Source organism: Mobula hypostoma, chromosome 1 (genome assembly GCF_963921235.1).
Source record: "Mobula hypostoma chromosome 1, sMobHyp1.1, whole genome shotgun sequence".
Classification (NCBI taxonomy): domain Eukaryota; kingdom Metazoa; phylum Chordata; class Chondrichthyes; order Myliobatiformes; family Myliobatidae; genus Mobula; species Mobula hypostoma.
This window is the reverse complement of record NC_086097.1, coordinates 133,365,366-133,391,959: the sequence shown is the minus strand read 5'-3', so window position 1 is coordinate 133,391,959 and position 26,594 is coordinate 133,365,366. Positions and strand designations below refer to the sequence as shown.

Sequence of the window (26,594 nt, the reverse complement as noted above, 5' to 3'; positions counted from 1 at the left end):
AAAGATGGTTTAAATGAAAGATGGTTATGGTAACTTTAATCAGTCACATAGAGCATGATTTGACCTCGCTGCCCTGATTCTTGATGTCATTTCCCCAAATTATGCAATGAAATTCTAACAGATATGAGAACAATCTGCCGGATTGTTATTAAGTGGAGATAATGGGAGCAGGTTTGGTGGCAGGGCTGAGCTTGAACTGGAAAATTATTTGTGGGGTTTGAGTCGATGTTATCAAACTTCACTTGAAATGTGAAGACTGAAGGAATTTATTTCAGAACTTGAGCGTTATGTCAGATTTGTACTGTGCTGCCACCCATCTTTTATTTATTGTATTGTTATAACCTTTTTTTTAAAACAAGAGTTTTTAAATTCTTAAAGGAAGGAATTTAACTTGCCTTTGATTCTGTTTGGTATTGGGATCCAATGCAAAAAAAGTGCAGCTTATCATTAAATATGCCAGGAAGAAGCTAGTTCGTGAATGCTAATTGTCATTGTTCAGTAGGCAGAACCAAGGCATTTTTATTATTGGTATTAATATTTGTTATCAAGTTTCTGGCTATAAATATGTAGATAAAGATGTATGGAATCTATTGCAAATTTGGATTCCAGATGCAAGTCTGTATTCCAGCTAGGGGTTTGGGAATCTGTTACGTGATATCCAGTATTTCAGTGATTTGGATGAAAGTGTTGATGGTAGGTCAGCTAGTTTGTGGATGATACTAAGACTGATGGCATTGTGGATAGTATAAAGGATATCAAAGAGTATATAGTGAGATATAGATCAGTTACAGATAAAGGCAGGAAAGTGGCATTCGGAGTTTAATCCAGGCAAAAGTGAGATGTTGCACTTTGGGAGGTCAAATAGAAGGAGAAAATATTACAGTAATGGTAAACCCCTTAACAGCATTGAAGTTCAAAAGGATCTTAGAGTCCGGGTCCATAGTTCTTCGAAAGTGGCTATGCAAGTGGATAAGTTAGTTTAAAAAAAATGGCATACGGCATGCTTGTTTTCATTTATAGGGGTATTAAGAATGTAGGGAGTGGATGGTCAGTGGAATAGGTTGCCAAGGTAGTATGGAAGCAAGCAGTTTGGTAGAGTTTGAGGCTGTTAGAAAGCTGTATAGGAAATAGAGGGCATTTAGTATAAATTGGCAGCAAGATTGGCACAGCATCATGAATCAAATGGCCTGTTCAGTGCTGTACTGCTCTGTTCTGTTCATAACATATTTGATTGCAGTGTGTTTAGCTGAGAACTTTGTGATACTTTGAGCAATAACTATTGTAAATAATGAACCATGAACTAATGCACAATATTACTAATAAAGTTCATCATTAGTTTAACCCAGTACAATGTATGTCTGGTGTTGTTAACATTACATGTGTATTACATCACTTTTCTGCAAATCTTTCTGCACTTACCAACTTTTACTTGGTATTGTAGGTGAACGGCCATTTAAATGTGGTGATTGTGGAAAGGCTTTCAACCAGAAAGGAGCATTGCAAATTCACATGATCAAGCATACTGGTGAAAAACCACATTTTTGTGTCTTTTGTCCAGCCTCGTTTTCACAGAGAGGCAATCTACGAGCGCACATACAAAGAGTTCACACTGAGGTAATGGTATATTCTACATGGTCAGTAGGGCTTTTAACTTGGTTTTACTCACAGTTTTGAAATGTTTTAATAGTTAAACTAATGCCGTGTCTTGTAATATCTAAACTTACTCATTTTGAAATATTTCAAACCTAGTTCTCAAGTGTGCTTTCTGGAATCCTTTGCTTGGCTATTTTGACTGTTAGTTATTAGCTTATTTTTGTTTTAGCAAGGTGCATCTTACTATTCCATTGCTTTCCACAGATAATTGGCAATGAATTCCAAAATAAGTATGTTATTGGCTACAAAATAAAATTCAAAACTAGCCGTGAAGCGCCCAAATCCATACTAAAATAGGAGACATACATCAAAGTTGCTGGTGAACGCAGCAGGCCAAGCAGCATCTATAGGAAGAGGTGCAGTCGACGTTTCAGGCCGAGACCAGGAAAAATAGGATTATGTCTGTCAGAAATTTCCCTTTCGTTTGTACATGCATGCAGTTTCTTTGTTTGTTCTAGAGTGCATCCAGCATTCATTGAAACTAGTGATAGTAAAATATGGTTGACATCCGTCTGTCTCGAAGGACAATGGGTGATGATGATGATCATCATCACAAGCCTGGGTGGAAGGTATGAGATGCCCAGTTGTCAAGATCCCTTTCTTGGCCTCACCAGTGTAGTCCAAAGGAAAGCTTATGAAGCAATACGTTTGGCACCAGCTTGGCTGCAGGAGCTGCTGGAAGGATGTTCAATGGCATCCAGCCGCCTTCAGGGCTCCACTCCGGATTTGCTGCCTGGGTTTATTCCTGTATCCTTTGTCTCTCCTGAGGCTAACCACAAGGCAGTGGGACTATTTACTCATAGCTGGGGATCTGGTTCATGAGCACCGGGATGTGTCTACACACCAATGGGCGTGTGTGCTACATGTGCAGGGGCCAGTTCTCCTCCTCATCCTCTGTAATTCAGCCTGAATCCAAAAGAAGTTCAGTTTCCATATGTCGCCAGTGAGGATGCACTACGAGAGGTTTGCTGTTGGAGAGGCTATGTACTGGCAGGGAGAGACTTGCACATTCAGCTCTCCTTTTCTCAAGACTGTTAGCCAGCAGTAGAAGCTGAAAGAGCGACAAGCACACTAGATGCATCACAACCACCATTTTGACACTTTGTGAAATATAACAATAGAAATAAACTAGTATAAACAGTTACTCAGAAAAATAACAATATCATGGAATCTGAGGGGAAAATTGTTTTTGAAAAGAGTTGATATCTCAAATGAACTGCATAAGAACTGGTAGGATCAGGTTCAAAGATTATTTTATTATCAAAGTATACAAACTCTGAAATTCTACTTCTCTGGGAAGCCATGAAACCAAGAAAAAAAAATAAAGGCAGCACAAGCATCAACCCCCGAATTCCCCACCTCACAAAAGAAACAAAAATGGAACAGGCACATTAACCTCTAAATCCTTCCTCCTGCACAAAAAATGAACAAAACAGAGTGTGGACATTGACCCTCAAATCGCCACCCCTCCCCTCACAGCACAAAAAAAGAGAGAAAGATTAGGTGATAAACATAGTATACAAAAAACTGTAATACTGAAAAAGAAGTCTATAGTCCAAGTCTACATCCAAAACATGGAAAACCCGGACAGCATTCTCTGGGACAGTGGCAGGCTTACACCTGTCCAGTAGCATAGCAGAGCGATCCTCAGTGATTAAGAAGCAGGCAGCCGGTGCTGACCTTCTGCATTCGCCTCAGTGTTTCAATCTCCCTCGCTGCTTTAATTGGCGAACAATGGAAACTTCCATCGTCAAAGTGGAGTCAAGCATTGGCTTGCACCCTGTCCCACAGTCTGTTCTCCCCCCCCCCCCCAAGGTTTGTGCAGAATCCCCTTGGAGACTGCTGAGTGCTGAAGCACCCAAACAATATCTAAACTCCCGCATTCGCCTCGATGTTTCATTCTCTCTCGTATTTTTAGTCAATCAACAATGGAAGCTTTACCTGGTGAAATGGAGTTGATAATTGGCTTGCACCCCACAGCAGTCCCGTGGCCTGGCCGCTTTGAAGTTCGCATATGCTGCCTCTGCTGCCTGGAATCCTCTTGGATACTGCAAAGCGCTGAAACACCCAAATGAACTCCAACCAGCAAATCAGACTCCCAACAGCTCCAGGTTCATATCTAAGATGAACAACGAATGTAAAAGACATAAAAGAAGTGAAGTATATGGTTTCATGATCTATCCAGAAGATGTTAGTACAGTTATTGATTTGAATTGGCAAGGCCTCGGAGGATATGACCGTAATATAGGCAAATGAAATAAGTATACATGTGCAAAAGGAGAAGAGAAGATGGCGGTGCGACGCAGCGCGCAGCAGCCATTCCGGTGATGAATATCTGTTATCTGTCAAGTAGGGTGCCGTGCACAATCCTGATTTGATGGGAGACAGACGTGAGAGCACGGAGGAACATCTGGTGAAACTTCTGAAATGCCTGCTTAGCTGCCGCTGCTGCTGTGTGATCCAGAATCTCCGGAGGGGAAGGCCCTGAGTCCTCGGCTTTGCTTGTTGCTTGGCAGCTGGGGTGGGGTCGAAGTGCTCGGCAGAGATGGTGCTCGGTGTTGGAGGGCTGCTCGGAGGCTCGAAGTTTTCGGATGGACTCAGAGTTGGCTGTGATCGGGTGCTTCCAACGGTGCTGCATCGACAAGTTTGCGGCGCTGGAGATTTATGGCAGGGAGAGTTTCTCCCTTCTACTGTCTGCTTGAGATGAGGGCTATCAGAACTTTGAGACTTTGTTTTTACCGTGCCCATGGTCTGCTCTTTATCAAATTACGGTATTGCTTTGCACTGTTGTAGCTATATGTTACAATTATGTGTTTTTTGTCAGTTTTAGTCTTGGTCTGTCCTGTGTTTCTTGTGATATCATACTGGAGGAACATTGTATCATTTTTTTAATGCATGCATTTCTAACTGACAATAAAGGAGCACTGAGTGTCCTCATAATCTAATCTAATCTAAAAGGTCAGTATGGATGTGGTGGGCTGAAGGGCCTGTTTCTGAGCTGTACAACTCTATGAATCAGAATCAGATTTAATATCACTGGCACATGTTGTTAAATTTGTTGTTTTGCAGCAGCGGTACAGTATAGTACATTATTAAAACTATAGATTGCTATAAGAATTATATATAAAGATTAAATAGGTAATGTATAAAGAGAGCAAAAATATAGCTAATGTACATGGGTTCATTGTTAATTCAGAAGTCTGATGGGTGAGGAGAAGAAGCTGTTCATGAAAAATTGAGTGTCCTCGGACTCCTGCACCAGCATCTTAATGATAGCAATGGGAAGAAGGCAAGTCCTGAATGATAGGGGTCCTTAATAATCGATGCCGCCTTTTTGTCCTCGATACTGAGAAGGCTAGTGCCCATGATGGAGCTGGCTGGGTTTACAACTTTGTGCAGTTTTTTCCCCAATCCTTTATAGTGGTCCCTCCATATTAGACTGTGATGCAACCAGTTCGAATGCTCTCCATGGTATATCTGTAGTAATTTGTGAGAGTCTTTGGTAACATAACAAGTTTCCTCAAACTCCTCATGAATTATAGCTTCTGTCATATCTTCTTTGTAATTGTTTCAATATGTTGGGCCCCGGATAGACCTTCAAAGACGTTGACACCAGGAACTTGAAATTTCTCACCCTGACTCGCTGAATCAATTACTATTGGCCCTAATTGGATTTTGGTTTGGGACAGTGTAACACTTGCTTACCATCCCAAGTTTCAGGTATTTAGCCCACAGCCCAAAGTCAACAATCTGAATAAAAGATTTAGAGTTATAATGTGTAAGGAAGCACTGAGAAGCTTTTGATTGCAGGCAAAGGCAGTGAAGGGGTTCAAAAGCGGCAGATAGCTTATTAGAATGCAGCTTGTATTTTTCATGAGCTCATAAGGTGCCATCAGTTGGGTTTGTCACCACTGAACCCGCCCCCCAAATCCCTCATTTTGAAGTGTTTGCCTGGTTTCAGACTGGTTCATAGCTTAGCTACCTGCCAGTCTTCTGTTGGTGGGTCACTCTCTCACTGTGGGAAAAAGCCCCAGTTCAGTGAAACCACTCCCTCTAACCCCTGGATGATCCCATAAATCCTGGTGGGGAAAACAACTGTGGGGTAGCTGCAGAAATCTGGATCATTGTTTGTATCAGATGATGACAGGACAAGTGCTATCCTCAAACTAATTCAGCTTGAGAATGAAAGAAGGCACGCCAGATGCACAAGCTCTAGCTGGCATTAGGTGGAAGGGCCGGACTGAGTTGTATCTTTCCCCGTCACCCCTATTTGCTAATGTGTAGAATTACGTCTCGAACGCAGGAAAGAAGGATCTTTAACATGCATTGAAGCTAGCGGGGAGTTCTGTGTAAAGCCAGCCAATCAGTCTAGGGTTTCAAACAGCATTATCAAGTAAGTGCTCATGTAGGAGTTTTAATAGAACTCCATTGTTGCCTTTAATGAGCAGAATGCTCCTGTGCAGCATCTTCCCTCTTTTCTTTTATTCTTCTAGAAAGAAGAGGGTTGTTCCAGTGTAGTACCTCATGTTCAGTTGTCATTAGGAAAAAATTATTTGTTTAAATGTCAGCTTTTTAATTTTTTTGCTGAAACTGCTTTCTTTATTCACACACAGGTGAAGGATGGGGACCAGCCAGCTTATCAGTGTGAGGAATGTAGCTGTGTGTTTCGAAAACTAGGCAGCCTTAATGCACACATCAACAGAATGCACTCAGATGGATCGGAATCCTCACGAGTAATAAGTGACACTGCGCACAATGTACCGGTAATTACATTTGTTTTATCTTGCATTCATTAATTGCCCTTATAAGAAGGATATTTCTCAAGTTAGGCCAGATGTGCACATTCCACTTGTATAAATATCTACACTGCCATGGATAACTGTCCAAACCATTGCAGTGGATCAGTGTGATTTTTCATATATTATGGGCAATTTGTGTAACAAATTACTTCTCTCCACTAATTGTCTACCATCTCTGTTCACCCTCTTGCATCACCATACCACCCCCTATCTCTCATAGTATGACCAAGTAATTTGGTACATTGATTCAATTTCAACATAATTTCTTTTGCGCCCTTGCCCAAATCAGTAAAATTAATGAAAAGAAAGCAACTTCTAGGACTGAAAACTACTTGAATTCACATCTATAAAAACCCAAAGGGTAGTAGTTAGTGTTGCTACCTCACAGCTCCAAGGATCTTTGTTTAATCCTCATCTTGGGTACAGAACCTGCACGTTTGCTCCATGATGGCAGTGGGGCTACTTCTGTTGCTCAGTTTTCCTTCCACAGCACAAAAACATTTGGTAGGCTAATTACTAACTGTAACCTCAGTGCAGATTAATAAAAGAAAGAATCATGGGGAGTTGATTGGCATGTGTGAAAGAGATGAAGTTGTAGTGATACAGAGAAATAAGGAGAGGTGGGGAAAGGACAAATGGGATAGCTCCCCTGGGATCCAACATAGACCCAGTGGACGGAATGGCCTGCTGCTGTTCTGTCACTATAAAATTTACACAAAGCTTTCTGACCCCTCGAGACATCTGACCAAGTAGTTGTTTGTAATCTTGTTTGATTTAACATCCTACATGAAAAACCTACTTTATCTGCTACATTTCCATTATCTAGAATTGTGTCTGTCTCTGACATGATTTCCATTAAATAGAATAATTGCCCAATCATTCTGTGTTCACCTATACAAATGTGTAGACAGTAATGTAGGCTGGTCTGCATTATGAATTAGTCTCCATTGTGCAGTCAGCTTCTGATAATTTGACAAATGTTCTTCAGTTATATTGAAAGAAGATTATGTCAGGACATTTAGTTCTGGTATTTGTGCATGCATGCAAACTGCAGGCAACTGCAATTCATCAATGAGACAAAACTGTTACATATAACTTAAATGTATTGAGATTGAGGGTAATGATATTTATAATATGTCCACATTTTTCACATTGCAGGTGTATAAATATAGGCACATCTTATGCAATATATCTTCCTGTGGTCATTGATGAATAGCAACCAAGTCAAATTCCACCACCAGGTGCTCTGTGTAATACTCTCAATCATTGCCAAGTTATATCTTTAAGCATCGCTTTCTCTTATCTGTGGCAGTAATAACCTTAGCAAGGAATCTTATGGCATTGTTCTCTAAACCATACTATAGCATTGGCTCCTTTAGGAACGTGGAATTGGCATTGAGGCACTGGGTTTTCCAGTAGTTTTGCATAGATAATTTGGTGTTTCAATTGCTAGCATTTTATGACATAAATATCTAAGTTTTGGAATTCCTACACACATTGAAATCCTAAATTTGCAGATCAAGTCTCACTGGCAAGTTCTGCTGCTGAAAGTGCCATACAATGCAAATTGGTGCATTAGCTTATACACTCCTGCATTTTTTCCCTCATCTACTTATTCGCATCTATAGCTCATCTATTTTGGTCTTGAAGAGCAAAGTGCCTTCAAGCCTATGCACAATGCCAGTAAGTGTAGAGAAAAATAAGGTTGTTTTAAGTGACTTAAGTGAGATCATAGAAAGTGAAGTCCTGCTTCAGCTAATAAATCCCAAGAGCCAGACAACATATATCCTAGGGTACTTAGAGGTTTGTCATTGTATATACAAAGCCCTAACACGTATTTTTCAAAAGTCAGTGAAAACTGGTGAAATTCTTAAGGACTGGAAATAGACTAATGTCCTGGTACATAAGAAGGGTGTCCACTCTGACTCTGGCAACCACAGACCAGTAAGCTTAACGTGTAATGGAGGTAAGAGAATGGAAGCATTAACAACGAATGAGATGGGGGAAAAACAGCTGATAAGAACAGGCTTGTTAGCAGAAAGCCAGCATGGATTCAGAAAGGGGAAATCGTGTTTTACTAATATGCTGGAGTTTTGTGAAAAGGCAACTAAAATTTATGATAACAATAGAGTGGTTGATATCATTTACTTGGAATTCCAGAAGACTTTTGACAAGGTACCCCACAAGAGCTTAATCATCCAATTACAAGAGGTAGGGATTCAGAGTAAGATGTGCAAATGGGTGCGGAATTGGCTCAAAAACAGAAAACAATGAGTTATGGTGAGAGGATCATTTTCACACCCAGAAGATGTTAAAAGTGGGTTTCTGCAGAAATCAGTTTTAGTGCCGCTACTGTTTTTAATTTACGTTAATGATTTGGATAAGCATATAATAAATAATCAAATGAGGTTTGCAGATGACACAAAATTTGAGGGATAGGGAGTCAAAGGAGAATGGCCAGTCTGGTTCAAGCTGACAAGAAAGTGGCGGTATCTTAAATAACCATGCATTACAACAGTGGTGTGCATAAGACACCATTCAGGCAGCAAAATCTATGTAGTTGTGGGCAGATAAATGGCAGATGAAATTTAATGTAAGTAAATGTAAAATATTACATATAGGATGTAGAAATATTAGATGTAAATATACAATGGGGGTCTTGAGTTAGAAAGTGCACTGTATGATAATGATTTGGGTGTCATGGTAGACTCACTACACAGAAGCAATTAGGAAGGCTAATAGAAAGTTGGTCTATATAATGCACTCAGTGGAGTTCAAGTCTACAGACGTTCCCCTTAAGCTGTATAATGCGCTTGTGAGGCCACACCTCGAGTACTGTGTACAATTTTGATCTCCATATTTTATGAGGGATGTGAAGGCATTGGAGAGAGTTCAGAGAAGGGTGATTAGACTCATTCCAGGTCTGCAGGACATGAGCTATGAAGAAAGATTGAAAGAATTAGATCTTTTTAGCCTAAATAGATGTAGAATTGTTTCACTGTACCTATTAAATAAATCGGAAAAAAACACAGCCTTGTCTAACACCTTTCTTGATTTTCGTAAACTGACTCACTTCTCCATCTATTCTAATAGTGGCAGTTTGTTCCCAGTACAGATTTCTGATTAGACGGAGGTCTATCAAATCTAGATCTAGAGTTTTCTGTAATATTTCAAATAACTTATAGTGCTTCACTTTATCAAATGCTTTTGTGTAGTCAATAAAACAAACAAACAAATCTTTTTGCACTTGAATAGCTCGTTCTGATAGTATCCTTAACATCAATATTGCGTTTCTTGTACCTTTGTCTTTCTCAAAACCACATTGTTCTTTACCTATTTCAGCTTGTATCTTACTTCTAGCTCTCGTCATCAAAATTTTTAGAAGTATCTCGGTGATATGCCTTATTAAACTTATGGTCCTATGTAATTCATATTCTTTTGCTCCAGGTTTCTTAGGAAGAGTGAAAAATACTGATTTTTTTTTCATCTCTTCTGGTATTATTCCATTCTCATAAATGTCATTGATTAAATCAGTAAGCTTTTCAATTCCATAATCTTTAAGGGTGATAACTTGTTCTATTACTAATTCATCAGGACCTGTTGCCTTTCCTTTCTTCATCTTATCTATTGCATTACGAACTTCAGATTTTAAAATACTTGGATCTTCAAAGTATTTCTTAATTTCTGGTTTTTCGCCTCGATCGTCTTCATACAATTCCTGAATATAATCTGTCCATCTGTTCATAATCTCATTTTTTTCCATGGTAATGGTACCGTCCCTTGCTTTCAAAGAACAGAGGAGCTTCTTACCAGTGATATTCTTGATTTGTTGATGTAACTTTTTTGGATCAGAAAAAAAGATTCTTTCTATTTACTCACATTCCTGGTTTAACCATTCTTCTTTGGCTTTTTGACATAAGCTTTTAACTTTTTTATCTAAGGATGTAAGGACTTATATTCTCTAGGATTTGCTTTCTTCTGTCTCCTTTCTTCCAGTAGATTTTTGATTTCATCTGTCATCCATTTTTTCATTGTGCTTTTTTCCTTTTTTAGGAATCACTGACTTTGCTGATTCTACCAAGGCATCCTTTTGAGAGTTAAATTTCATTTCTACATGATTGCTATCATCTTCAGCAGATTCTATTTCTAGACTTTGAAATCTATTCCTTACTTCAATTGTAAATTTTTGTCTTAAGTTTTCTTCTTTAATTAATTTCAAGTAGTCAAGGGATTGTTCAGGTTTTTGCTTCTTTAGTTTTTTAAGTTTTACTTTCACATGACAGTTCAGTTCAGTTGTTCGTCCATCGTTGACGTCGATGAGGACCTTGACACCATTATGATGGTGTCGAGACTAGTGCGTGATTTGGATTTAAGTGAGGGAGAGATGCGCAGCATCAGCCTCACTCTCTCTTCCCAATTTCCATCTGGGTCCAGTGGCAAGACAGAGTCTAGACGGCTGGAGATGGGACTAGGTGCAGTGGATAACCAGGACATCCTCTGTGTCTTGTCCTGCTCTACAAGTTCCATGACGCTTGCAGAGACCGCCTTCTTGACCGTTGGACCTTCCATTGGTCTTGCCCACTCAATCCGCCGGAGACTGTCTTCACATGCTGGGATAGACAACTCCCTATCTCACCGAGGGTTTGAGACCCGTGGGCTACCCTCACCTGGTTTCGCCGGTTTGTCGAAGCCGTTGCCCGGGGTGTGGCTGCTGTCGCATGCAAACAGCTACGGGGAGCCACAGGTGAGAGCTGAGTGCCAGGTGGGGACCAAAGGTGGACAAACCGCCCTGAAAAGGACGTGACATGTTCCCCCACCAGAGGTGCTACCCCTCCCTGACACCCCATATACCCCATATACATGACATACTACCGGGTTTTAGTCACTATTACAGTCTGCACCTGGATATGTTTTGCATTGAGTCACTGAGTTTCTAAATCTTTGGTTTATAGTATAAAGTCAATTTGATTTCTAGTGTTATCACCTGGACTTTTCCAGGTCCACAAGAGGAAGAACGACAAAACTTAATTGATATAGTTGTTGAATAAAGCGTAAAAATGTGTCTATCTATCAATTGCAAAAATTCAATGTATGGTGATATCCAAAAAGAAGGAGAATCCTATCTGCAGGCTGAGAATAAATGGAGAAGACATAAAACAAGTACAGAACTTTTGCTACTTAGGAAGCTGGGTGACATCAGATGGCAGGTGTGACATGGACATCAAAAGAAGAATAGGGATGGCAAAAGACACCTTTACGAGAATGAAGAGTATACTGATCAATACTACACTAGGCATGACAACCCACCTCAGAGTACTGAAATGTTACATTTATCGAGTTATGTTATGTGGCTCAGAATGTTGGACAATATCTAGTAACATGAGGAAACGAAATGAAGCAGCAGAGATGTGGTTTTTGAGGAGGATGCAAAGAAAATCATGGACGAGACAAATATCTAACGAGGATGTCATGAACAGAGCAAACACAAAAAGAGAAATAAGGTTTAAGATCATGAAAAGGCAACGTAACTTCATTGGACATGTGATTAGGAAAGAGGAGTTAGAATGCGCAATAATTATGGGAAAGATTGAAGGGAAGAAAGCAAGAGGAAGACAAAGATATGATGATGGAGACAGCAACCAGAGAACTGGAAATGAATACCAATGAATTGATCCACTTGACCCGAAACAGGAGTGTGTGGGCCATGGCAGTCAAAGCTCAAACTGGGCACGGCACCTGATGATGATGATGATGGGACGTAGAATGAGAGGAGACATTATAGAAGTGTTTAAAATCATTAAGGGGTATAAATAAGGTGGATGCCAGCTGCTACTTCAAAGTTAATCCATCACCAAGGACATGGGACCATAGATGGAGACTTATTAAAAGGAGGTTTCAGACGAACATCAGGAAGCATTACTTTACACAGCAAATAACATGGACATATGGAACAAACTACCTAGCTGTGTAGTTGAGAGTAGTACCTTAGAGACTTCTCAATTTAAACTCTATTTATTTTAACACACTATGTGAACAGGAATATAGCAAGCTTTGTTGGGTTGATGGCCTGTCCTTATCAAAAATTTTCTAATATTCTAATTCCAAATTCTAGCCATATGTTGTACAAAAATAGATTTTCCTCATGGCACAATTAACTTCATTTCTTTTAGTTTATACTTTAGATAGACCACAGCTGGGGCGCTTTGTGCACTTTTGATCTCCATGTTACAGGAAGGATGTGATTGTTTGGGAGACTTCAGAGAAGGTACTTGGAGATGTTGCCTGAAATGAGCAATGAATGGAAACAAGTTAGGTTAGCTTTGTCTTCCTTGGTTCAGTAAGGCTGTGCGGACTGCTTTAAAAAAAAACTTACGAGGAACAAGCAATCAGTGGCTACTTTATTAGGTACACCTATACACCTCGTTAATACAAATATCTAATCAACAATCATGTGGCAGCAACCAATTATGTGGCAGTATAATAGCATGCAGACATTCAAGGGGTTCAGTTGTTGTTCAGACCAAACATTGGAATGGAAATGAAATGTGATCTAAGTGATTTTGAATGATTGTTGGTGCCAGATGGGGTAGTTTGAGTATCTCAGAAATTGCTGAGGAATTTCATGCCCACCAGCCTCTAGAGTTTATAGAGAATGGTGCATGCAAAAAAAACAAAAAACTCTCTGAGCAGCAGTTTTGTAGGTGAAAACGCCTGCTAATGAGGGGAGTCAAAGGAGGATGGCCAGACTGGTTCAAGCTGACAGGAAGGCGGCAGTATGTTAAATAACCACACATTACAACAGTGGTGTGCAGAAGAGCATCTCTGAATGTACATGTCGAACCTTGGAGTGGATGGGCTACAGTAGCAGGAGACACAAACATACACTTAGTGACCACTTTATTAGGTACAGGAGGTAATAAATTGGCTACTGAGTGTAGTTCAGATAGTGGAAAAATGCTTGTAGCAGAAATGCCTATAAGCACAGGTCATGGAGTTAAGACAAGAGGTAATAGATTTTTGAGGGGATGTGAAGAGAATGAGATGGTGCAGGCAGGTACTCTGACAGCATTTAAGTATTTGGATAAGCACAGAAGGCTGAAGAATAGTACCTGTATAAACAGGTACTCATTGGTTAGCATGGGAATAGTAAGCAGGAGTTTCTGTTTCCATGCTGTTTCACTTTACACTTGTGACCCTTCCAGGGTAATATTCGCCAGAGGCTTTGTGCTAAAATGCTTCTGAGTTATTTTTAAGAAAAAATTGGCTGTTAATCCTGAATGTGGACTCAGCTTACACAAATTACCACCTATCAAGGAAACAGTCCCAAGCACACTCGTCTATCTTTGTACATGTAGTCCCTCATCCCAGGTATTAGGATTCTTTCTAATACCATTCCATTTTTTCTACTTATGGAATTGAACACAGCACTGCAGCTAAGACCAGACCACTTTTTTTTTTGTAAAAACACCTAATTTTGTTAATCAGTGTGAATTACTGACTGGATTTCATTCACTTATAGCAGGCAGTTGGAACATCGCCAGTAACGTCAGTCGGGGGTCAACAAGGAGCACAAGCGGTGACTGATGTTATTCAGCAGCTCCTGGAGCTGTCGGAGCAGGTGACTGGAGATGGACCTCCATCTCAGCAGCCAGTGCAGCAGATCACCTTAGAGGGCAGTATTAATCAGGACATCTTGCAAGTGAGTTCTCCATCTCCATTTCAACTGTAGAAATAATTTTGCAATGCCATAGCAGCTACCAAAACCTTTGATCTCACAGGCAAGTAACAATGACAAAGGCATGCAAATGAATCGCTAGCATAAAATGGTATGTTGGTTTCCTAGAATATTTTGTATGGAAGCTAATAACAGAGTAGTTACCCAATTTAAAAATAAATGTTTGAATGTAGTGGTTCATATTTTTTTATGTGCCCTCTTTGTTACAGCTAACAATTCTCTTCGAAATTCTTAATGAGCTGCAATTTACAAAATTTTGGCTGCATTATTTTCAGTTATTGTCGTCTTATATTTTGAACTGAACGTTTTTTTCACTTTTATGTAATTGAATGAGATGGTTTTAGTCTTTGCCAACCTTGAAATGTTATTTAAAAAAAAACTTTAAATTCAATTACAGCAAGCCTTAGAAAACAGTGGGCTAACTACCATTCCCATTCAAGCCCATCAGTCAGAGGCTGGTCAACCAAGGGCTTTGTTATCCCGAAGTCAATCCCAGGATGCGCAGAGTGCACCACTTCAGACTCAGTCTCCTGCTCCACAGTCACACCAACAGCGCTTGGAAAAGTTGTCTGGCAAGGAGAATGTGGATGTAGTGAAAAAAATGATGCTGTATCCTGGTAAGTTTAAGATCCAAGAGATCTGTCCCTTAAGTCCTTTGGTATGTCAGGGATGACTTGATATTCATACAGGATTTCCTAGAGTAAAGAGAAAACTGCACTGGTTGATAACAAATTGAGCCATTGAATAAACAACCAAAGACAACGTGAAGAGACCTCTTGTGCTGTAATTTATTTATTTAGAGGTACAGCACAGTAGCAGGCCATTCCAATACAATGAGTCCAGCCCACCCAATTACACCTGTATGCCCAATTAACCTACTAATCCCTACATCTTTAGAATGTACTAGACAATGGGGTGACCCGTTGGGGCACCCTTTGAGAGAAGGGTAGTGTGGTGGAAGATTAAATAATAATTTTCAAAAGGTGATTAGGGTAAATGCTTGAAGAGCAGTATATGGTAATCAGGGGAAAATCAGGGTCTGCCAAGGAACTGGCACCAATACAGATCGAAAGGACTTCCTACTCTGATATGATTTTATAATGCGGAGAATAATGCGCAAATCCTTTTGTCATTAAAAAGCCTTGGTTATGTGCGGCAAGTGAATATGATGTTTAGAATAAAATGGAAAAGGTGAAAGCAACAAAAGTAGAAACCAAATTGTGCATTAAGCCAAATGTTAAAAGGTGTATATTTATGATTATTTCTTTAAATGTAGTGCGAACTGCACAATGAGTCATGTTATCAAAGCTCAAAGTAAATTTTATTATCAAGTGTGTGTATATATATCTCACCACACAAAACCCTGAGATTCATTTTCTTGTGGGCATACTCATCAAATCTATAGAATAGTAACAGTGACAGAATCAATGAAAGTCCTCTCAACTAGAGCATTCAACCATTGTGTAGAAGACAACAAACTGTGCAAAAACAAATATAAATAAATAGCAATAAATTTGAGTACATGAAAGAACAAGATAAGGTGCTTAAAGTGAGATCATTGGTTGTGGGAACACCTCAGTGGATGAGCAAGTGAGTGTAGTTATCCTCTTTTGTTCAAGAGCCTGTTAGTTGTGGAGTAGTAACTACTCTTGACCCTGGTGGTGTGAGTCCGACGACTCAGTCTAACACACCATCATCAGTGTGCTTTGTGCTGTCTTCCCGATTCCCGTAAGTGATACTACACTGTACATACATTATTTCTACTTTATATAGGCTGTGTGTTTTCATGTGTTATTTGGTATGATTTGGTAGCTTCATAGCTTAAAGGTTACTGGAGAGCGCTTGCGCCGTGTTTCTGCCAAGAGCACTTGCGTGAGATTTTCGCTATGGAGAACAGTGCCGGCCATGATTGTGGAAAAGTATTTTTACTTTATATAGGCTGTGTACTTATCATATCATTCCTGCTTTTACTATATGTTACTGTTATTTTAGGTTTTATGTGTTATTTGGCATGATTTGGTAGGTTATTTTTGGGTCTGCGAACGCTCACAGAATTTTCCCATGTAAATAAATGGTAATTGCTTCTTTGCTTTACGACTTTCCGGCTTACGAACCGTTTCATGGGAGCGCTCTACCTTCGGATGGCGGGGGAATCCTGTATTTCTTTAATGCGGTTGAGTGGGCTATTGAAGGTAGCATAAATCTATACCCAGTACTGTGCAAATAATTACCCAATATAGTAAAATTTGTCCACATTTTCTGGCAAATGAGTAATTACATTAATTTATTGTGGGCAATTATCAAACTTTAGTCCATTGAGGCCCTGGTTAAGAAAAAGGAGGAGGTGCATAGTAGGTATAGGCAGGAAGGAACAAATGATGTACTTGAATATAAAAAATGTCAGAGAACACTTAAGGAAATCATGAGAGCTAAAAGAAGGCATGAGGTTGCTCTATCAGACAAGTTGAAAGAGAATCCCAATTTCTTTGACAGATATAGTGAGAACAAAAGAATAGCAGGGGACGAAATTGGCCTTCTTGAAGATCAGTGTGGTCATCTATGCATGGAGTCGAAAGAGATGGGGAGATCTTAAATGGATCTCTGTTTATTTAGGAGATGAACACAAGAGTTATAGGAGTGAGGTCATGGATTATATACTGTGTTGCCCTTAAGGCATTTATTTGACTTTGTTGGGTCTACGTTTTAAATGATTTGTTTGTAAATATTTTCTAGTTAAAGTTAAAGGTTGATAATTAATTTACAGTTTAAAGGTAAATTCATTGTCTATGGTATATTGTGGCATGTGATGACGTCACCTCCGGTTTCGCTGTGTCTTATGTGTAACCTCCGGTTCGGGAAGGTGTAAGGGTGGGTGCCATGCATGCAGCATGATCGTGAAGAGCTCCGTTCTACCCACAAAGAAACATTATAGAAGCAACGCCATAAGTTCCTACGAAAGTATTTGAAGTAAAAATATTAACGCGGTTTCTGTTAAGGAAGCGACAGTTCGGGTGGCGCGCGTGTCGGCTTTTCAATTTCAAACGCGGGGTGGGCTTGGGCCTGGCGGTGGTTTGACAGGACCCCCTCGCCCGCTATTCGGGGTGGCTGGAGACTCTCGCTAAAAGAAGAGAGCGCGCGTGGTCTTCAGAATGAAACAGACGCTGTATATGTTTGTATTTTTTTATCAACAGTTTTCACCATACGATGTTAATGTGGAAGAGTGAACAGTAAATGGTTAACCTTACTACCACTCTGTCTTCATTGGCTCCAGTTTAACTTGGTGTTTAGTCAGAGTTTCAACACAGTGCACAGGAACACTATAGTGAAAAGGCGCAATCATTAGATGTTTCGACAAGTGGTACGATGGCTTCGCGATCAAGCATCAAGTCCCTTGCACTCAGCGCCAAGAGCAGTAAGACGTCGACAAGTGTGACTGCCCTCGCAAGAGCTAAAGCAGAAGCCGCCAAGGTGCAAGCGTCATACGCTAACCAAGAAGCAAAACTGAAAATGGAAAAAGCTGCCAGAGAAGTGGAAAAGCAGTTGGAAAAGGCAAGGGTAAATACAGAGTTAGAAGCGCTAACGCTACAACGAGAAGCTGATGTGGCCATGGTGGAAGCACAACTGTTGCAAAATGCTGAAGAAATGCACGTTCTAGACGAAACAGGAAAATCTATGTCAGAAAGGGCCAAATTGGAACGCACCAGCAAATATGTCCAATCTCAAATCGACCTGCAGATTCATTCTCCCTCTCCATACTTGCCTGTTGGCGTCCCATCTCATGTGAAATCACAGGGAAGCTTCGTTGCATCGCGTCCACCTGGGGAAGACAACTCACAATTGCACCCTTGCCACAAACTCAAGTATGAAAGGGCTGACTACGAATACTTCCCGACACCAAACTTACCAGATCCGGCGAGATCAGAGACAAAGGCTGAAGACAGAACATCAAATCCCGTCATGAACGAACACGCTCAGTCATATGTTCCTCAGCATATTCCCCCAGCTAGCACACCACCTGCAGCAGAACCCTTGGCACAGTATTTAGCCCAACGAGACCTCGTCAATTCAGGACTGTACCAGTTTGACGATAAGCCTGAAAATTACCGTGTGTGGTACTCCTCATTCACCAGCGCCACCAGCAGAGTCCAGCTCACAGCAATCCAAGAGTTGGACCTTATGACTAAATGGCTGGGAAAGGAATCAAGTGAACAGGTGAAACGCATATGCTCAGTGTACGTCAATAACCCCAAGCCAGCCTTACACAATGCATGGGAGAGACTGCAGGAGTGCTATGCGGCCCCTGAAATTATTGAGAGGGCGCTATTTCAACGGCTGGACAATTTTCCTAGGGTGTCAGCCAAGGACCCCACTAAATTATGAGAACTCGGAGATTTTCTCATGGAGATTCAAGGTACTAAAGAAGACGGCTATTTAACTGGCCTGTTGTATCTGGATACCTCACGCGGAGTTGGACCAATTGTGGACAAGCTTCCATTTGGGCTGCAGGAAAGATGAATGTCTATTAGCTCAGAGTACAAGGAAGAGAACGGTGGTCGATTCCCTCCCTTTGAGTATTTTAGTAGGTTTGTGTGCAAGGAGGTGAAGAGGCTAAATGACCCTAGCTTCATGAATCAAGGCAACACCACAACTCACACCAAGCCAGTCAAGCCCATTTTGAACCATTTTGTCATCAATAAACCTGTCTTAGTGCATAAAACTGAAGTCTCCGCAATCAATGATGACCCTAGCAAGAATTGTCCATTGCACAACAAACCCCACCGCCTCGAAAAATGTAGAATGTTTCAAAACAAACCCTTTGATGAAAGAAAGGCCCTTCTCAAGGAAAAAAGAATATGTTCTAAGTGCTGTTCCTCTACCTCCCACCTTGCCAAAGAGTGTACATTCCCCGTAAAGTGCTCAGAATGTAACAGCACTAATCACGATGGAGCCATGCATCCTGGCCCGTCACTGCAAACTGCCAAGGCTCCTCCACTCCCACAAGAGGATGGCGGGGAGGGAGAGCATCACTCTGATACAACTATTGTCAGCTCGAGCTGCATAGAAGTTTGCAGTCCAGGTAAATCGAGCCGTTCGTGCTCAAAGATCTGCTCAATAAGGTATACCCTAAGGGAGCCAAAGACAAGGCCGTCAAAGCCTATGTAATTCTGGATGACCAGAGCAACTGCTCACTAGTGAGACCAAAGTTCTTCGAGTTGTTCAGCGTAAAGGGTAATCCATTCCCATACTACCTCAGAACTTGCCCTGGCATCACAGAAATATATGGCAGGAAGGCAGAAGGCTTCCAGCTTGAGTCGCTGGATGGCAAAGTCGTCATCAGTCCCCCTCCACTCTTAGAGTGCAATGAGATTTTGAATAACCGATCCGAGATTCTGACACCAAGCGCAGTTCTACACCAGCCTCATCTCCACCACATTGCCAAGCACATCCCAGAACTGGATCCGGAAGCAGAAATACTCCTGCTACTCGGAAGAGACGTTCTTAGGGTGCACAAAGTCAGGCAGCAGGTCAATGGACCACACAATGCCCCCTTCACCCAATGTCTGGATCTGGGCTGGGTGGTGATAGGAGAGGTATGCCCTGGCAACGTACACAAACTGACAGTTAACACGCTCAAGACTAACGTACTAGAAAGAGGCCTCCATTCAATTTCTCAGCCCTCCACAAGTGTTATGTGTATCAAGGAAGCACAACAAAGCCACGAGCATAGTAAAGTAACTGAGAAGACACTGGGACGGTCAGTCTTCGCTCAAACTAAGCACGATAATAAAGTTGCTCCATCAGTGGCAGACGCCATCTTCTTAAAAATAATGGACACAAAGGTTTTTAGAGATGAAGCAAACAACTGGATCACCCCACTACTGTTCAGAGAACAATGCCAGTCTTGCCAAACAACAAAGAGCAGGCAGTCAACTGGTTCACATCTTTACAATGAACTCTGAAAAGAAAACCTGATGCCAGTTACAGAGGTCGTTCTACTTCTACCTGAAGACTGATCTAGAGACTAAAGTTCTATACCATGTTTACAGTGACCTTACAAAGGTCAGGCGGGGAGTGTGTTGCTCTTAAGGCATTTATTTGACTTTGTTGGGTCTACGTTTTAAGTCCTTTATACTTTATTGTCACCAAACAATTGATACTAGAACGTACAATCATCACAGCGATATTTGATTCTGCGCTTTCTGCTCCCTGGATTACAAATATTAAATATTAAAAATATTTAAAATAGTAAAAATTAGTAAATATTAAAAATTTAAGTTTTAAATCATAAATAGAAAATAGAAAAATGGAAAGTGAGGTAGTGCGAAAAAACCGAGAGGCAGGTCCGGATATTTGGAGGGTACGGCCCAGATCCGGGTCAGGATCCGTTCAGCAGTCTTATCACAGTTGGAAAGAAGCTGTTCCCAAATCTGGCCGTACGAGTCTTCAAGCTCCTGAGCCTTCTCCTGGAGGGAAGAGGGACGAAAAGTGTGTTGGCTGGGTGTGTCGTGTCCTTGGTTATCCTGGCAGTACTGCTCCGACAGCGTGCGGTGTAACGTGAGTCCAAGCACAGAAGATTGGTTTGTGTGATGTGCTGTGCTGTGTTCACAATCTTCTGCAGCTTCTTCTGGTCTTGGACAGGACAACTTCCATCCTAGAAGAATGCTTTCTACAGTGCATCTATAAAAATCAGTGAGGGTTTTAGGGGACAGGCCAAATTTCTTTAGTTTTCTCAGAAAGTTAAGGCGCTGGTGGGCCTTCTTGGCAGCGGACTCTGCTTGGTTGGACCAAGTCAGGTCATTTGTGGTATTGACCCCGAGGAATTTAAAGCTTAAATGATTTGTTTTAAACTATTTTCTAGTTAAAGTTAAAGGTTGATAATTAAGTTACAGTATAACAAAGGTAAATTCATTGTCTATGGTATATTGCGGCATGTGATGACGTCACCTCCGGTTTCGCCGTGTCTTATGTGTAACCTTCGACTCGGGAAGGTGATTGTGAAGAGCTCTGTGTAAACCCACAAAGAAACATTATAGAAGCAGCGCCGTAAGTTCCTACGAAAGTATTTGAAGTAAAAATATTAATGCGGTTTCTGTTAAGGAAGCGGCGGTTTGGGTGGCGCACGTGTCGGCTTTTCAATTTCAAACACAGCATGGGCTAGGGCCTGGCGGCGGTTTGACGGGACCCTCCTCGCCCGCTACTCGGGGTGGCTGGAGACACTCGCTGAAAGAAGAGAGCGTGCGTGGTCTCCAGAATGAAACAGACGCTGTATATGTTTGTATTTTTTTTATCAGCAGTTTTCACCATACGATGTTAATGTGGAAGAGTGAACAGTAAATGGTTAACCTTACTACGACTCTGTCTTCATTGGCTCCAGTTTAACTTGGTGTTTAGTCAGAGTTTCAACACACTGCACCAGAACACTACAGATTACAGAAGAGGAGAGGTTTGCTGTCTTGAGGCAAATTAGGGTGGATAAATCTGTAGGGCCTGACAAGATGTTCCGTAGTGCAGAAATGTGGGTATTTTATTATTGCAGATACTTAAGATGTCCTTAGCAACAGGTGAGGTTCCAGAAGATTGGTGAATAGCTGATGTTGTTCCATTGTTTAAGAAGGGTTCTAAAAATAAGCCAGGTAATTATAGGGCAATGTGCCTAACAACAGTGGTGGGTACGTTATTAGAAGTTATTGCAAGGTATTCTAAGGGATCAGATATACAAGTACAAACAGGAGAAAATCTGCCGATGATGAAAATCCAAGCATCACCTATAAAATGCTGGAGGGACTCAGCAGGCCAGGCAGCAAGCAATGGAAAAGAGTAAACAGTTGATGTTTTGGGCTGAGATCCTTCATCAGGACTCATGAAGGGTCTAGGCCCAAAATGTCGACTGTTTACTCTTTTCCGTGAATGATGCCTGGCCAGATATATAAGCAACAGGATAGACCAGGACTGATTAGAGATAGTCAACATGGCTTTGGGCATGGTAGGCCATATCTAACCAACCTTATAGAGTAAGTTACCAGGAATGTTGATGAAGGCAAGGCAGTGGATGTTGTCTACATGGACTTTGATAAGGTCTGGCATGGAAGGTTGGCATTCAAGATGAGGTAGTAAATTGGATTAGACATTGACTTCGTGGGAAAAGCCAGAGGGTAACAGTAGATTGTTGCCTCTCTGACTGAAGGCTTGTTACTAGTGGAGTTTTGTAGGGATCACTGCAGGGTCCATTGTTGTTTGTCATCTACATCAGCGACTTGGATGATAATGTAGTAAACTGGAGCAGCAAATTTGTGGTTCACGCAAAGACTTGGGGCATAGTGGATAACGAGAAAGGCTATCAAAGCTTGCAGTGGGATGTGCATCAGCTGAAAAAATGGGCTGAGAAATGGCAGATGGAGTTTAATGCAGATAAGTGTGAGATGTTGCACTTTGTGAAGACAAACCAGAGTAGAACTTACATGGTGACTAGCAGGGCACTGAGGAGTGCATTAGAATAAAGGTATCTGAGAATAATTATTTGTTGGTGGCATCACAGGTAGATAGGGTCATAAAGAGCGCTTTTAGTGCATGGACCTTCATGAGTCATAGTATTGAATACAGGGATTGGGATTTTATGGTGAAATTTATATAAAACTTTGGTGAGGCCTTATTTGTGGTATTGTGTGCAATTCTGGTCATCTACCTACAGGAAGGTTATCAATAAGATTAAAAGAATGTGGAGAATGTTGCCAGGATTTGGGGACCTAAGCTATAGGGAAAGGTCGAATAGGTTAGGACTTCATTCCCTGGAGCGTAGGGGAATTGGGGGGGGATGTGATACAAGTATACAAAATTATGTAGGGCATACAATGCCTATAAAAAGTATTCAATGCCCCCCCCACCCGCAAGTTTTCATGTTTTATTGTTTTACAACATTGAATCACGATGGATTTAATTTGGCTTTTTTTGATACTGATCAACAGAAAAAGAACCTTTCATGCCAAAGTGATGAAAACAAAGTGATCTAAATTAATTACAAATATAAAACACAAAACAGTTGATTGCACAGGTTCAAGTCAGTATTTAATAGATGCACCTTTGTTGGCAATTATAGCCTTGAGTCTGTGTGGATAGGTCTGTATCAGCTTTGCACATCTGGACACTGCAATTTTTCCCCATTCTTCTTTACAAAACTGCTTGAGCTCTGTCAGCTTGCATGGGGATCGTGAGTACAGCCCTTTTCAAGTCCAGCACAAATCTTAATTGGATTGAGTTCTGGAATCTGACTTGGCCACTCCAGGGCATTAACTTTGTTGTTTTTAAGCCATTCCTTTGTAGTTTTAGCTTTATGCTTGGGGTTATTGTCTTGCTAGAAAACAAATCATCTCCCAAGTCGCAGTTCTCTTGCAGACTGCATCATGTTTTCCTCCAGGATTTCCTTGTATTTTGCTGCATTAATTTTACCTTTTACCTTCACAAGCCTTCCAGGGCCTGTTGCAGTGAAGCATCCCCACAGCATGATGCAGCCACCACCATGCTTCATGGTAGGGATGGATGGCTGTTTTTGATGTGTGGTGTTTGGCTTATGCCAAACATAGCATTTAGTTTGATGGCCAAAAAGCTCAATTTTGGTTTCATCAGACCATAGAACCTCCCAACTGACTTCAGACACACACTAGCCGACATGTCATGTGAGTATTTTTTTTCAACAGTGGCTTTCTCTTTGCCACTCTCCCATAAAGCTGTGACTGGTGAAGCACCTGGGCAACAGTTGTTGTATGTACAGTCTCTCCCATGTCAGCTACTGAAGCTTGTAACTTCTCCAGAGTTGTCATAGGTCTCTTGGCCTCCATCACCAGTCCCCTTCTTGCACGGTCTCTCAGTTTTTGAGGACAGCCAGCTCTAGGTTTATAGCTGTGCCATATTCTTTCCATTTCTTGATTGATTTACCTGTACACCAAGGAATATTTAGTGACTTGGACATTTTCTTGTACCCATCTCCTGACTTGTGCTTTTCAATAACATTTTTGCGTAGTTGCTTGGAATGTTCTTTTGTTGTCTTGGTGTAGTTTTTGACAGGATACTTACTCAACAGTGTTTGGGTGTTTCATATTAAAGGGAGTGAATGCTTGCGTAATCAAGTATTTTGTGTTTTATATTTGTAATTAATTTAGATCACTTTCTAGAGATCTGTTTTCACTTCAGCACTAGTCTTTTTCTGTTGATCAGTGTCAATAAAACCAAATTAAATCCACTGTGATTCAATGCTGTAAACCAATGAAACATGAAAGCTTTTTCTAGGCCTGTTTTATAGGGGGTGATAACTTTTTATAGGCACTGTAGATAGTGTAAATGTAAGCAGGCTTTTTTCACTGAGGTTGGTACGAGCTGGCAGTGGAAGTGGTGGATGTGGGTTCAACTTCAACATTTAAAATAGGTTTTGATTAAGTACATGGTTCTGAGGGGTGTGGAGGGTTATGTTCTGGGTCCAGGCCGATGGGACTTGGCAAATTAATAGCTTGGCACAGACTGGATGGGCCAAAGGGACTGATTCTGTGTTGTAGTGTTCTGTGACTCTATATTCATAAGTATAAGGAGGAACTGATGTGTTGGAGATTTCCTACAAGTACTTGATAAAGAGTCTTTCAGCAGGATCCAAGATGTCATTTTCTAAGTGGTTAGGTATAGCCAGATGACTGGGCTAAGGGCAGAGTCTTGGTAGTTCCTTGGTGCAGTTAAAATGTGTATAACTGCAGCTCAGTTTTTCCCCATTGCCATCTATTTCCAATGTTCTGTAACATGATCCTCAAGCGTAACAGCTACAAAGGTGTTCTTTATAAATCATATACATGTTTGACTGATGGTATTTATTAGGATCATGGTACTGAATATTGGAGTTAGCAACGGTTGCAGGAATGTAACCAGTGAATGGCTCAATGTATCTTATTTTAAGACTGATTCTTACTTTAAAACAATTAATGAATAAATGAAAGACTAGTTATTGATGCAAACACAAGGAAATCTGCAGATGCTGGAATTTCAAGCAACACACATAAAAGTTGCTGGTGAACGCGGCTCTTGGCTCCATCCCTCCCCCTCCTGTCTTCTCCTATCATTTTGGATCTCCCCCTCCTCCTCCCACTTTCAAATCTCTTACTAACTCTTCCTTCAGTTAGTCCTGACAAAGGATCTCGGCCCAAAACGTCGACTGTACCTCTTCGTAGAGATGCTGCCTGGCCTGCTGCGTTCACCAGCAACTTTTATGTGTGTTGATTAATTATTGATCTTGTTGCATGTGTGCCTTTCTCCTCTTTGCCACATGATGGTTTCTCTATTTGAGTCTGATTATTGGAACTGAATTGTACTTTTGTATTTTTCTTAACTACCATTTGCTGATTGTCTTCAAGGGAGGTTTCTAGTGATGGAGCAGGGTGCAGCAATTCTTAACATTAGAGTTTGGAAGATGTAGACTTTTAACACACATGCTGTATACAAGTCTGCAAATCTTTTGGATTGAAAATATGAAATACTGTAGTAACATAAAGTTAGGATTGAATGGTGTTGAAATTGTCCAAGATAAATGTACTTACTTTCACACTTTTGTCATTTTGCTGATAATGGAAGATTATAAAATTATTCCTGAACTCAGAATGGAGTAGATTTAGTGAGGGTAAGTACATTTTATATCAGTGAGTTATTGTAAATATTTAATTATTATAATTCTGTTTACAGGGTCTGTCCGCCGTGTGAATGGAATTAGGTGGCACATGTGTACATATTGCACTAAAGAATTTAAAAAGCCCAGTGATCTAGTACGACATATTCGTATCCACACACATGAAAAGCCCTACAAATGCACTCAGTGTTTCCGGGCTTTTGCTGTAAAAAGCACCCTTACTGCGCATATGAAGACTCACACTGGCATCAAGGAATTCCGATGTCCCATGTGTGCAAAGATGTTTTCCACTCAAGGGAGTCTAAAAGTTCATCTTCGGCTACATACAGGTACCTTTGTAACTCCTGGGTCTATTTAGAATATTGTAATGCTAATCCAGATACATCCTTTAAAGAGGGCTTTGAACAACAAGTTGACATAGCCATACCTGGCACCTCTAATCTCCAGCCTCGTTGATCTGGTGCTAAATCATGGGAGGAAAAGGGAAATCCAAGGGAGGTCAATCCAGACTGTGTCTATATAGTTTATAAGCTCAAACAGCTTAAGGCAATGTTTATAAAACTTTGTAGCTACAGGGATAGGGTAAGTCAGCTTGTCCTGTGAAATCTGTATCTTTATACTTAGCAAGTTACTTACACTCTGTAGTTTGGTTTCTATAGTTTCTCAGATTAAGTCTAGTTTACGGCCGGGACTTAATGCATGTGCAAAGGAATTATAGGTTGCTTCAGCCATAGATAGAAGATGCTTTTGT

General features: G+C 40.8%; 1 protein-coding gene across 3 annotated transcripts in view; it reads left to right on the top strand.

The window, feature by feature from the left end:
- LOC134350557 (zinc finger protein 236-like) overlaps nucleotides 1–26,594 on the top strand; it is a 160,240-nt gene that overhangs the window by 58,639 nt on the left and 75,007 nt on the right. For all 3 annotated transcript variants that reach the window (XM_063055924.1, XM_063055915.1, XM_063055904.1), the window contains exons 6-10: nucleotides 1,442–1,614; nucleotides 6,267–6,416; nucleotides 13,972–14,151; nucleotides 14,585–14,804; nucleotides 25,900–26,172. In XM_063055924.1, coding sequence (XP_062911994.1) covers nucleotides 1,442–1,614; nucleotides 6,267–6,416; nucleotides 13,972–14,151; nucleotides 14,585–14,804; nucleotides 25,900–26,172 — 996 coding nt within the window. The remainder of the gene's footprint in view (nucleotides 1–1,441; nucleotides 1,615–6,266; nucleotides 6,417–13,971; nucleotides 14,152–14,584; nucleotides 14,805–25,899; nucleotides 26,173–26,594) is intronic.